Source organism: Diachasma alloeum, unplaced genomic scaffold (genome assembly GCF_001412515.2).
Source record: "Diachasma alloeum isolate Michigan unplaced genomic scaffold, Dall2.0 Dall_scaffold_00187, whole genome shotgun sequence".
Taxonomy (NCBI): Eukaryota; Metazoa; Arthropoda; class Insecta; order Hymenoptera; family Braconidae; genus Diachasma; species Diachasma alloeum.
In genome coordinates, this window is record NW_021680353.1 from 395,814 (window position 1) to 410,794 (window position 14,981).

Here is a 14,981-nt window from a genome sequence, read left to right on the forward strand (position 1 = left end):
CCCCCCCCCTCCTGCTCCGCCCCTTCTTGATCCCAACATATTGGGCGAAGCTTGGCTGAACCCCTGAGCTCAAGTTCGGAATATCAAGCTGGGACCATGATTGGGACTACCTTGGTACCCAAGCTTTGATTCGCAAACTATCACCAAGCTTGGTTTTACCTAGATATCACCATAAGTTCAAGCTTAGTTCAAGCCCCTGAGTTCAAGCTTGGAGTACCAAGCTTGGACCAGGATTGGAACTACCTTGGCACCAAAGTTTTCATTCCCAGGATATCACCAAGTTTGGTTTTACCTAGGTATAACCACAGGTTCAAGCTTGACCAAAGCTAGGAATCCCAAGGCTTGGGATCCTAGATAGCCTTTGAACCAAGCTTGATCCCATTGTTCAAGCTTGGAATCCCGCACCTGGGCATGTGTCGTTGGAAAATTTGTGCATCACTTGACCATCATAAGACCGTCATTTTTAAGATCGCGTCATATGACGAAAAATGACTATGATTATGTTTCCCAATCGGATTTCGACCAATCAGAGCGTAGTATTTGAGAATACCCGACAGTTTTATTTCGGATACTTTCTCACAGCCTTTGAATATTTCGCAAAAGCAGTTAATTTTTTTACCTGAATATTTCACAATAGCTCTTTAATTTTTCGGCTCATTTCAGATTGAATCCTGTATTTGACAGTATCCACAAATACAGTTATTCCATTAACATAATTCATTCAAATCCTTCCTAATTCACTTCCTGATGTTGTCCACTGCACTCTGATGGGCCAAAATCCGATTGGAAAAAATAATCCGATAAATACCCATTAAGCTTCAAAATTAATTGGGTATTTTCCTAAAGCTCCCCTGCTAACAAACGATCCTACCAAGTTTTGCATAGAAATCAAACAATCGGGAAATGCCCGATAATTTTAAAGCTCTTGGGTTATTACAGAATATTTGCTCCTACCTTTTGATAATTTCCCCCTAGCTTTTGAATATTTCCTCCTAGCGAATCCCTAATAATTGGGGATGAATTCCTTAAAATCAGCGATACGTTCCGGAAAATAAAACTTTTTTTCCCTGCGAACACGGATTATCAGTAATTTCTATCACTAAAATTTGGTGATGGATTCCTAAAAATTAGAGATGAGCCCCCGAAATTCCTCTGCAAATTACTGATAATATCCTGAAAATTAGTTGATGTCACTGAAAATTAATAATAATATCACTAAATTCGTGACAAAATCATTGAATACCAGAATGTCGCACTCGTTGAGTTTCACAATCGCCAATTCCTAAAAATTGAAAATGAATTTCTCAAATTTAGGGATTGTCCCTGAAAATTAGTGACATTTTCGTGAAAATCTAAACTTTTTTTTAAGCTCTCATTTTCATAGATTTACATTTTTATAGTGCCAAAACTGGTAAATGTCTAGAACAACTTCCTCACTTCTATCTTTTATTATTATTATTATTATTGATTATTTCATGTATTTAGAGTGTGAATTAACTGTTGTTTCGATATTGTTTTTTTTTTAACTACAAAAAACACCTTTAATCAATTAATTTCCTTCGGGTAATTAATTTTCAAGAGTCCTTAGATTGGACTTCTCCAGAGTATATTCGATTTCTTCACCACAAAATCTATCTATTACCAAAAAATGTGACAAAAAGATGTAAACAGCAATGAACGTTGCGTTGATTAACACCAAATTCATTTTTTACTCACGAGCAAACACTCTCTTCACTAAAACATACCTTAAAAATAACTCCCATACCTAATGAAAATTAGGAACTGGAATTAGTTATCACATTTTATCTTTTTTTTACTCGACGAAGCGTGAAATTTCCTTCACGTGAGGTATTCTTTATTGAATTACATCTCGCGCCACGATAACATTTCAAATACTCAAATTTGCCACGATTATTTCGATAATTTGTCCACAATTTTTTTACTCTTTATGAAGTCACGTTTATGATTAAAATTTGTATGCGATTTTTTATAATTATTTATCAATATTTCGGAGTCTGACGAATACCATAATTATGTAAAGAGCTGACGGGTTTCTTCCCAGATGATTCAATGGTGTTAGGTAACTCGTGATCTTTATTTTCGGTGAGAGGAAAATCCGATAAATCCCGTGAATATTCATCTAAACTTTGCGAAGGCTTGTCGTTTTATCACTTCAAAGTTGTCGAATATTATTCATCGTTTTGTTGGACTAGAGAAAGGGCGCGCGCATGATATGTGGGAGCTCCAAGTTGAGCTAAGTCATCATCACAGATGGTTAATATTCATTCATTGGTCATATTGTTTTTAAAAGTGATCAATTTTTGGAAAAAATCAAAGCTCTAATAGGATATGGAAGAGGAATTGAAAGGTTACACGGAGAGAAATTTTCTAAAAAAATTCTAGTACGAGTACTGGAAAAAATTATAATCCACCGGCTGTGAAAAATTCTAGTGCTGTTAAGGTAAAATTTCTTGGTATTTGTGGCAAAATTTCTGGGGATTTCTGTGAAATTTCCACAGGAATACGGGGGAAAATTCACGTTTTTCCCAATAAACTTTCTAATGCCGGCCCTGGAATTTTTTCCTGGCCGTCACTTTGCGCCTCTTTTCCTGTGCTAGCACTAGAATTTTTCTAAAAGATTTCTCTCCGTGTATATTGTAGGGATTGAGATGTTGACGCGAAAGATAACAATCCTCTAACAGTATAATTAAATTAATAATTACAATTTTACAAAAGTGAAGAAGTGGGATCCGATCGAGCATCCGATACCAACTGTACTGAACCATATACGCACTCAGAGGTATCGACGAGACTCCAATCGTATATTTCGTCATTAGGCCGAAAAACAACTTTTCTGGCGAATATGAGGTTTGCAGCACGAGCCGAAGGCGAGGGCTGCAAACATATTCGTCAGAATAGCATATTTCGTAACGAGTGCAAAAAAGTGTTTTTTGGCGAGTGGGAGATTTATATGACGAGCCGAAGGCGAGTGATATAATCCCACGAGCTAAAAAACATTTTTTCACGAGTTACGAACAATATTTTTCATCACAATGTGGCGGAAATTGGACTTTTAGGCACGCGGAGCGTGCCGAAAAGTTCACTTTTCGTCACAGCGTGATGAAAAAGTTTTTTATGCCTCTAGGGACGGAAAACCGCGATTCTAACCTCGCTTCGCTCGGTTAAATCGCGGTTTTCAGTCCTCGAGGCATAAAATATCGTGTGCCACACGGCAGTAAAAGTATTTTCTAACGAATGTGATTATAACCCGAGCCGAAGGCTCGTTTTATAACGTCACATTCGTCAGAAAATACTTTTACTCCCTAGGGGCACAATAGTATATTTCTAACCTAGGGAGGGAAAATAAAGGATCCTCAGCCGCTAGTGCAATTACCAGCCGAGCCGAAGGCGAGGTTGGTAAGCACGCGGCTGAGGGTCCTTTATTTTACTTCCCGTGGTTAGAACGCGATTTNGGCGTAGGCGCAAAGTCAGAGTTCCCTCCCGCGAAGCGGGAGGGAAATGTAACTTTGCGCCCGCCGGGACGTAATATACTATTTTGTCATTCCGGCCGTGAGGCAGCGCTTCACGTATCATTTTCCTATTCATCAATCGTGAGGATATTTTTTGTCATTCCGGCCATAAGGCAGCGTTTCGCGGACGCTACGATTCGCTCCGCGTCCGTGAATCTCTGCCTACGGCCGTCATGACAAAAAATACTGTTCATCATACGGACAAAAAAAACTTTTCTAGCTCATATGATTGCAGCCCGAGCCGAAGGCGAAAACTCATATTCGCCAGAAAAGTTTCTTTCGGCCTAGTGACGAAATATACTATTTTGGCCGTATGACGAACAATATTTTTTGTCATGACGGCCGTAGGCAGCGATTCACGGACGTGAATGACAAAAAATACCCTCACGATTGATGAATAGGAAAATGATACGCGTGACACTGAAGTTACGAGTGAGATAGCAAATGCCTATATTCGTCCTCAACCAGTTTCCACGTGTTAGGATGTAGCAAGATGCTACAATATGATATTGTTTGTACATGCTATTATAGTTCAAAGGATTGTATCACAAAATGATTTAGCATTGAATTCCACTTCATTTGATCTTGTTTGATTTTCTTTATCATTATTTTCATTATTAAGGTTCAAAATTTTTACGACTGATATCAATATAATGACAGATTTGATACTCATCGTCTCGCATGACATGCCCATAATCTGGCCCAAATCTTCTATTACAGAGATGTTCCATAGAATGAAAATGGAGAAATCTTGCCATTTGAATTAGTTGTTGAAAGTGATGATGAATAAAATGAAGATATTTTTTTCTAAAAATAAACGTATAAAATTTTCTCATACATATATATTCATTTTTTCAGTAAAATAAAAACAAATAATATTTAAAGAAAATTCTTATACATGAGATATTCATGCTTAAGATGGAAATAATCCCAAGTCAAGCATGGCGAAATAGATTGTTCACAAAAAAAATTACAATCTTTTTTTTTTTAAGAGAGACTATCATTCGTGTCAATAGGATGTTATTCTTGGCGATATAATATATGGGATTATAAATGAGATCCTTATGTATACTGTTGGGGAATAATGTAATAAATAGGATGTAAAGAGTGAAGCGAAACCAGGATAATCAAATGATAATTGGACTGCCTCTGAGTAAATGTATGTAATTACAGTGTCCACTCGAGTTTTCGTTTTGTGAGAATGGGATCGAATCGGTCGAGTGGAAGGATACACGAATGAAACGAGAGGCGTTTGTGCCACGGTTTGAAAATGTAGAGACAAAATTACTTGTGTCTTGGGAAGGAGGAGGCTTACAACACTCTGAGAAAGGGCGAAGAACCGAACACAGAGAGATTGGTTTGCCGGACATGGCCATGGCATTGACCCGTTTCTCAATTGATCATGTAAATACAGTGTGTCGTAGTATGTTGATGATTAAAGCAACACGTCCCAATGTGTATTTAAAATAAAAAGAGATAATTGAGCGACAATTTTTACATCGAGTTATTGAATTTTATTCTCAAGTATTCTGGGATATTGTAATGAAGTAGAAGCGAAACTCGGCGGATATTTTGGGTAAACGAAGAAAAAAATTCATTGAAAAATCTAGCGTGTTTGAAAATTTGTTGAATTTCTATTGGAAATTCTATTAGTTTTTGGCCGGCGCATTTTTTCAAATAGGAATTTCCAATATAAAATACTTTATATAAAGAATTTCCTTAATTGGGTAGGCTCATCCTGTTACTGACCAGACTTGCAAATTGAAATCTCAAAAAGCATGCATAAGCAAATATTTGTCTATCCCGAGTAGAAATTTCGTGGGTTTATCATCAGATACCGATCAAGTTATCGATCAAAAACTCACGTGATTATTTATTCACCTAATTATTATTAACAATCTTTCAATAATGACTAACTTATTGTTGCCACGGGAAAGCATGCCCAATGATAAGAATTAATTTATACACGCAGAAAAAGAAAAAAAATCACATTTTTGGTGAGTTGTTACCCATCCAATTCCGAACCTTACTCGATGTTACTTAACTTTGGTGATCGTCTGTTGTGCTGAAGTCCAAGTCCACTATACTGTAATTCTTGGGAATATAGCATTTAGATGTTCCAGATAAGGCGAAGATTCATAGTCTCTCACGACTGACTTATGATTATTAAGCATAAACCTTCATTCTGACCCTTATTTCCGACCCTCATTTCTGACCCTTGAGACCCTCAAGTTTGACCCTTCATTTTGACGCTGCTTTTCGACCCTCGTGACTCTTATCTCTAATCCTTATTTCTGACGTTTATTTCTGATCCTTATTTTTGACCTTCATTTTGACCCATATTTAGGTTACTTATGAGTTCTCGACCTGTTATGCCTGGCCGGACAGTGGAATGTCGTTAACACCTTATAAGGGACAAATAAGTTACAAACGGGTTGAGCTACATAAGTTAGTGATCGGTGGTAAACTTATCTGTGACCGACAATGATCGCCCCTACTAGGGTAAACAGGTCAATTTCTGGACGGAGGTTAGTTTCTGTACGATTTTTACTTCCATCGAATATTCCATAAATACTAAAATGAAAATTGTACTAATTATTTCATTTTTTAACAATATTACTCATGTATTAGGTGTATGACTTAATTCTCGGCCCCTAGATTAAGTTGATTATAGAACACCTATTTGAATTGAAAATTTTTCCCGCAATCAAGGACGTTTTGAAGCGCCATCTGTGAGCTATCAAACCACTCAAGTCCGATCGTAGTCCCATTAACACAACCTCAAAAAACGTAGTAAATAAACATGTCGTTCGACAAGAAGCACTTGAGGCACTGACTTCTTTTTACCTCAGAAAATAAAAGTCGACGCTGTGAAATTGCCATGTGCTTACTGACCAGATTCAAACAAAAAGACTTTATGTCGTTAGGCCCGACAAAACCGCGATTCTAACCTCGCTTCGCTCGGTTAGATCGCGGTGTTCGGGCCCAACGACATAAAATATCGTATGCCACACGGCGATAAAAGCATTATCTGGCGAATGTGGCATTATAATCCGAGCCGAAGGCGAATACTTTTATCGCCTGGTGACATAATATACTATTTTACATAAAATTGTAACTGGAGATGAACAGTGGATATTTTACGACAATCCTAAGAGGCGAAAGTCGTGAGTTTATCCGGGGGAGTCGTCAACGAGTACTGCAAAACCGAACATTCACGGGAAAAAATTGTTGTTGTGTATTTGGTGGGATTCCAAAGGTGTAATCTATTATGAGATACTCGAACAGGGAGGAACCGTCACTACTAAGCGTTATCAGAACTAACTGGTGAAATTGAGTGATGCTATTGAGGAAAAGAGACTTTTTACTGGTAGTGATACGAGGCAAGTAATTTTACTGCAGGACAACGCGCGACCCCACACGGCAAAAGAAACCCTGAAAGTTATCTCTACGTTGGACTGGGAAATTCTCCCATATGCGGCGTATTCTCCCGATCTTGCGCCTTCTGACTATCACCTTTTTCGGGCGCTACAACATCACCTGGTGGTCGCCCAGTTCCAATCTCCTGAAGCAGTCCTGCAGAGCATTGATGACTTCATCCAGTCAAAATCACCGTCTTTTTTCCGAGCCGGAATCCGACAATTGCCCGATAAATGGGAAAATACGTGCAAAGTGACGGCGATTATTTTCAAGATTAGATCTCTATTCATTTTTTTATAAATGAATATCAAAATTGTCGAAAAAAGGCCGAGAATTAAGTCATACACCTAATAGGAACACTGCTCCATTTGTCGCCCTGTTTTTATTATACTGAATGAAAATAATTTAGAGGTAGTAGAGGGGGAAGTTATGTAGTGTATAGATATGCAGTGTCCTCGACCTGAGATGCTGGACAATTGTTTTCAAAACTTTTACTTAGTCGATACGCTACACTGAGAAAAATATTGCGTGCAGCCAACTGAAAATGCGGTGCATCAACTCACTCCTGTAGTTGTATATATCCGTCACCTTTTGGAGTCCTGCGGGCTCCCAAAATGCGTTGAAATTCGGGTGTTGAGCGCACCGAATATAGGGATGCGTAGGCGCAGGTAGAGAGCGCACGAACCTCTTAGGTAGTTGCAATAACCAGCGCTCGGTCCCTAGCAAATTCGTTTACGGTTCCGATGGCTCGAGAAGCGATTCTTACCACAATGAAAACTGTCATTACAATGTATACTTCGACGTATAGACTCATTTAACGACCTAAAAGAAATATCAATTCATACTAACAGACTCAGGTAAAAGCTACATTGGTCAAAAATATAGTCAGCTCAACTCCACAAATAGGTGTTGCAAATATTTTTACGCATCAGACAACTCATTTTTTTTCTGAAGGAACTCCTAGCAGAGATACATCTACTAAAATTGTGTTTGATAGAAATGATTTGCATCTTATATCGATTACTTAAATGGTCTGTTCAACAACACATAAAATTGCTACAGTCGCTTTTTAGATATACCAAGCATACTTTCAATTCAATAGAATATTTACTTAGTTTCATCAACTGAAATTTCGCTGGATTGAATTGAAAGTTTCATTGTTCCAATAACCATTTCATTCAGTAGAATCGTTTATGAGTTTTAATCAGAAATATCATGGTTCATGGCTTCACCACGTGGAATTAAAGAAACTGATACATGTTTTGAAATCATATTTATTCAGGTCAATAAAAGAAATAGTGATCATTCATTATAAAACTTCAGTAGAAAATATATCATCATCATACATCATTATATATCATTTGTTTACATAATCAAGCAGATTAGATTGTACAATATAATAGCTTAGAATTGGAAAAAATTCCGATAATTTTTATGTGTTGAGGGACTAAAAAATTAATTCGAAAAAATTATATGAAATGCTTAAGTAATAATAATATTTCTTACTGCTACTCTTCTCCTCGTTCTAAATAATCGACTCATGTGATTAACATCGTTAATTTTTGCTGCCTATAAATTCATCGGCACGGCAAATATTTCTTACCGCTAGCCATAGTGTAAATGTTACATGGTTTATAATAGTGTAATTGTTTGTAAGCGGCAAACCCCCACTGAGATGACTGTTCGAACGTAAATCCATTTACATGCGCAGCGAAATCAACTACATTCAATTTTACATATATGAAAGAAACTTCACGATCATCATTCAATAATATATGTTTAATTTTACCGTAATGCTTTCCATCAACTGAATTTTCAACATTTATGACCATATTGCATCGATACCTCGTACCATTGATTTCTACCCAAGGAACAATATCGTGGTAAGGATCAAGTTCGCGATCAGGAATGAAGTTACGAAATGAGTCATAATCAGGGAGATTCTTTGCCTCAATAATACAGTTAGGGCCAAAATCTAATCGAATACTAAATCCTTTCTTTGCCTGAAACCGTTCAGCAAGACCCAATTGATGTTTTAATGCCAAAGAATAACATATATTCTTCCTCGATCGCATAACATTAGCACTTTCTTTTAGTTGTTTGTGTTTAGCTTCAAAACGGAGGGTTGATAATGGATAGACCGGTCCATTTCGAAGAAGGAGCCGAGGATAATGAAGAAGGAAATGAAATTTTGGCTTCAAGTGTTCCTTAAATAGCTTTCGATAGAAACAATGATGCTTTGTTATTAATATTCGTAGCGATTCCAGGTTTTCAATTGTTATTTTTGGATTTAAAAGAATGCAATGAACTTCTCTCAATAAAATGTATAATTTCCACGTTGTATTTCCACGGTGATTTAGTACCACGTGTCCTCTGGTACTAAATCACCGATTATAAAACTCAAAGTCTCAAGCAAAAGTTTCATTTCCGAAGCTGAGCAATTAAAATTCGTTTTTTTCAAAGCCGATTCAGTAAAAGTGGGGATGTGCTTTGATCTTTTCTGATTTCCATAATCAAAGAATTTGATTCGGTAATTTAGATGATCTAAAGTGAATCGTTTTTGTACGTAAATCAAGAGTCCTTCTACAGAGTCCTTCTAAAGAGTCATGCATAACATCGCAATAGAAATTAGAGGCAATATGATACGTGAGAAGATTATGAAAAATGCTGTCCTGCTTTAGTCCATGAGAAAAATTTTGTAAATCTTCGGTAAAATTTTTTTTTGTCCTTAAAAATTTTTCATCTTCAGCTACTGCGGTTTGTAATATGCTTTTATCTGCTCGACATATGTGACAATAATGATTGGAACTGAAACTTTCGTGAAACCCGAACAGTGTATGTATACCTATAGATTATCGCTTGCAAACAAAGATACTACGAAATAAACTTGACGAATACCCATGCTTGTTTCAACACTAATACCCTTCCTCTCCAAATCCACGAGTTGTTTATGAAGAGCCGCAAAGACGTTATAATTTCCGAAAGTTTTTAAATCATTTGAGGTATGTAACTGAATCAAAAAAATATTCTCCAACATCGAATTATACTCAGGAGGAATCCCTAAAATTTTACAATATACTGCACCGATTTTGTTCACTCCTTTATGAGAACCGAGTGGATTATTCACTTCAAAATCATCAAAGAACATCAATAATGGCAGGATGAATTTCCCGTCGAATTTCGCGCGTGTTTCTTTCCATAACTGACCATTCAAGAAAGATGTTACATCCTCGGCATTTGAACAATCTGCCATGTAAGCTTCTAAAATAGAAAAAACATCCGGCAATTCTAAAAATTTCTTCAAGAGAGTTCCTACAGGAATTAACTGGCCAGTTACATTTTTTAAATCTAACGATGTACTTCCATTGATGGAACCTGGCTTTATACTTGTACCTATAGAAAATGCTTCGGGCCGCACGAGATGTCCTGATGATAATTGATTAGGAGAATTTAATTACAAACTCCGTGCGAATTCGAAGGCTCGTGTTCAAGGATTTTTTTATTTATAGAAAAATGATTATTTATTTTGTTCTGAGTAATTTACGCACTTTATAAATCATTTTATTTAGATTTTCCTGATTGTTACCGAATTTTTAAGAATCACGCATCCAGATTAGTTATGTAATAATAAGTGTTTTGGTAAACAAAAACATCATTTGACTGGGATGTTGATATCTGAGGGTGAGCATTCAAAAAACTTTCATGGTTAGATTGTACCCACAAATCAGTGGATCAACTACATTAAGGTGGGTACCTCTAAAACCTCAATGTCCGAAACATCATTTTTTTTTTACTGAAACGTCCATCATATTCTGAAGAAACAGCCAAATAATATACCTCATCGAACCCACCCATGGAGTTGAAGGTGTGTACTTCAACCAACTCCGGTTGCTTCGACCCAACCGCTGTATTGTTGCCTAGAGCGTATATTCGGTCGAAGGCTCAACGCATTTTGGGAGTTGGCTAGAGGTAACTAGAAGCGGTCAACTACCCGAATACCGGCCGATATGAATGACTTACGGTCCCTAAAGCTCAATTTTCTTCAACTCACTTTTAGGAGTTGGCTGCGCCATACCTTTTTCTCAGTGTACTGCGTATCTCGATAAATAGATTTTGATCTTTCTATATAACTTGTTCTGCTGAGGTTGTTTCCATAGTTTTTTTACCTTGTTTTCTATTGAGAAAAGAAAAAAAGGTGGTAAAACCAATTTGAACAAGTTATGAAGAGAAATTGTTATAGAAAATATTTTCGATTGAACGATTCAATTTGATTCAAAAACATCTTATGTTTAAAACATTAAACTCAGCGAATTCTTCCAACCAAAAAACCTAGCGCGTCTGCTAGAACAATTTATCAAATTTCTATTGGAAATGTTATGAGTTTTCATCCATTCTTTTAAATATAAATTTTGAATAGAAAATAATTTCCAGAAAAAATGAATAAACTTTGATATTTTTATACATCTCAGTCGCTTCAAATTATTCTTATAGAAATTCCTGAACGCAAACCTCAAGTTTTTTCGTAGATGAAAAAAAAGAGTAGCAAAGAATGCAGTCTAAAACACAATTTCATTGAAAAACCTAGCACATCCGCTCAGAAATTCTAAAATATTTTATTGAAAGGTCCAATAGAATTTCTATACGGCTTATTCTTCTGAAACTGATTTCAACAGGAATTTCTCGTCTTAAAGTGTATCCCAAGACAATATGGTTAAATCGTAATAATGGGAAGGGGCGAGAAAATCATAGGGGTGACATTGTGAGGGTCAAATGGTAAGGGTGGAATCTTGAGGGTATATTTTCAAGGGTGTAATCGTAAAAATAAAATGGTCAAGGTGGCATTGTAGATATTGAAGTCACATGTTATTCGCTAATTATTGCAGAGAAAAGAAGAATCGTCGTTCGAAATTAATCGTCATTATTAGAATCATCATTATGGTTATTCATTATTGAATTGACTTACCGATTAAACTATAGTTGAACCACTTAATATCTCTATGAACTGAATAGTAAAACGTTCAAGTTGAAAAAAACCGAGGTGGAATTAATATAGGCGATTTGAAGTAGAGATTTTACGAATTGCGCGGTAGGCTAGTGGTTAGGGCGTCGGGTTAGTACTCGTGAGGTCGTGGGTTCGTGCCCAAATTGGGGTAATATTTTATGTTAACAAAATCGGTTTTCCAGCGATCATTGCATTAGGGGTTCGTAGGTAGGGCACAATTAATACTAAAAATGATTCTAGAAAGTGCGGATTATTTCGTTCTTATTATTATTGATAATTGTCATGAATAGTTTGGCAGCCAGTCCGGCGCCAGTCGCTTGTCGGTACTGATTTTTGTTTCCTCCTTGAACCTGTCACGAATGATCAAGAGTATAATACTGAATTACTTGTATTTCAATCACTCATATCATATTCATGTAATTAAGTTATGTTTAATTGAGTCTGGGCAACGACTGGCAACCAACGCTGGGCCGAGATCGGCGTCCAGACCTGGCCCCATGTTATCATCTCAGGTTTCAACCAAGTCCGGTGTGGTCTCGGCTGAGTAACGGGCTCCCAAGTTCGGCACTCCGGCCGCCGGGCTTGGACCGAGCTCGGCCCGTTCGTTCCTACCTGGGAAGATGGAAAAATCAAGTTCGGGAAGACCCATAACCCTCGTTTGGCCTATGCATCGCGTGCTAGAAACCGACATTTCATTATTTGTCATCTCCTAAGATGTGTAGAACAGCTATAATAGTTGGAATTTTTTTCAATTGCTGGGGAATATCATAAACTTCATCCATGAAAAACTTGGGGATAATCGTAAGAAAAACCGGTTTTCTAGGGACATATACCTTAAATCCCATCTTTTTTACGTGAATTCTCTAATGAGAGTACACGGAGAGAAATGTTCAGTAAAAATTACGGAACTCACAATTCGCTCAACAATTACGGAATCGATTCAGAAAATTTAAGTGACGATATCGTAATTTTTCACAGGAGATTCAGATAAAAATTCCGGAACGCTCTAGAAAAATTCCGTGACAGTTCCGTAAAAGTTCCTACAACTACATTTCGCTCCGGAATTACGGAAAAGATACGTAATTTTTATTGAATATTTCTCTCTGTGTAGAAGAAATGAAGCAGTAAAAAACACGTGAAAATTTGAATGTCCTGCCGTGAAATTTCTCCAGAACATATTTCAATCGAACAAATTGCATAAAAAATCCAAATCCATTGGTTTTTTGTCTCAAAGCTTTTTAGTTAACCATTTATAATTCGAACAAACTCCCAAAAAAGTCACATTTTCCCACAAAATTGTTCCGTCTGCGAAGTCAACAGTGAAATAGTATGGTTCATCATTAGACTGATAAAAACTTTTCTGGCGAATATGAGTTTGCAGCTCGAGCCGAAGGTGAGGGTTCCAGTCATATGAGCGAAAAAAGGTTTTTTAGGCCGTATGTCGAATGATATTTTTTGTCATAACGAGCGTAGGCAGCAAAGCTCCGGTATGTATGACGAAAATCCAATTTATTCTGAATTCCGTAAAATTTTATTCAAATTCAAGTATTCGAGAGCATGAATGACATTCCCTCACACCTCGAATTATTTAATTCACTCTCGCAGAAACAGTAGCTTTACAACATATACATAAGTGTATAACTCTTCCAAGAATCTCTTCCACACCAAGTCGTAAATCGTAGTAAAACCATATATATATATATATATATATATATATATATATATATATATATATATATATATATATATATATATATATATATNATATATATATATATATATATATATATATATATATATATTTATGAAACTACTGTGTCAGACATAACAGGCATTGCGAGGATCTGGAGCACAAACCGATGATTCACTATTCAAAGTCAGTGTACTGTTTGTTGTTTATTTACATTACAACTTTTGCAGGCACTGTTGGAAAAATTATTCACACTATTCGATCAAGACAGCGATGGCATTCTCAGGCAAGACGATTGGATTGAATTCCTTAAAGCCAGGCTCACGTAAGTATTACACTCAACCCACTATCTTTTGTTCTCCCAATTCATTCGCACTGTACTCTCCATTTATTTTTATTTTCCCCCCTTTCAATTTTCATCTCATTTCTCCGGTTCTTCCTCACCTTTTCTTCAACCACTCCATCAACAGATTTATCGTTGTCACGTACGTACGTGCTACACCGCGACACTTTCGAAATACATCCGATTTATTTTGTATTCGTAATTCTTATCCCCATCTATAATCCTTTATTTTTATTTTACTCTGGTTCACACTGTCGCATCCCCAGGAATGACAAACAGACGGACTTCATTGATCAGATCGAGAGCGTAGCGTATGTACTATGTGGAGAGGAGCCAGTCAATGTGAATGCCTTCAAGGGAATATTTCTGGCAAAAGGAGTGAGTGGCTTTCTTGATTTTTTAATTGCTCTTTTTGTGGCTTAATTATCACAGCTTCCGTTAACCCATTTTCTATATGTTAGCGTTCGATCTTTATAATTAAAATTTTAATTCATCTCACTGAATGTCCAGGTCATTGATAAATTATTCAGACTGCTGGAGCACGAGAATTTCGGCTCCATTTTGCCCAGCCAAATAATGGAGTTCATCGCTGGCGTAAGTAATCCAAGGTAATAGAATATTTATGAACATCTCTCACTATACACTTCTCAATTCTACAATAACATTTTACTACTTTACATCCATTATCTTGTGTTTCATTTTTCATGTATTTCACGCGGAATGAAAAAAAAAATAGATCACAAGTTGGATTCGATAAAGGCAATCTGGAATGGCTGGAGAAGATCTTCAAGCAGACAGTTGGAAACGAGCAGGAAATACGTCGCGAGGAGTTCAAGAAAATCGTTATATCGAAAAACGTGAGGCAGTAAATTCTTGGTTATCTCTAGTGCTTTACTTCATGAGAGTAGAGATAAAAAAACGATTGAAAAAAAAGACATATGCAACAATCTTTGAATAAAGCCATCTCCCTGACTCTCCCCCCCCCCCCCCCCCCCC

At 36.7% G+C, this 14,981-nt stretch overlaps 1 protein-coding gene across 1 annotated transcript in view; it reads left to right on the top strand.

Moving 5' to 3' along the window:
• LOC107048342 (NADPH oxidase 5) overlaps positions 1-14,981 on the top strand; it is a 69,565-nt gene that overhangs the window by 7,772 nt on the left and 46,812 nt on the right. Inside the window, exons 2-5 of the mRNA XM_015271483.1 lie at positions 13,873-13,967; positions 14,252-14,363; positions 14,496-14,593; positions 14,722-14,842. Coding sequence (XP_015126969.1) covers positions 13,873-13,967; positions 14,252-14,363; positions 14,496-14,593; positions 14,722-14,842 — 426 coding nt within the window. The remainder of the gene's footprint in view (positions 1-13,872; positions 13,968-14,251; positions 14,364-14,495; positions 14,594-14,721; positions 14,843-14,981) is intronic.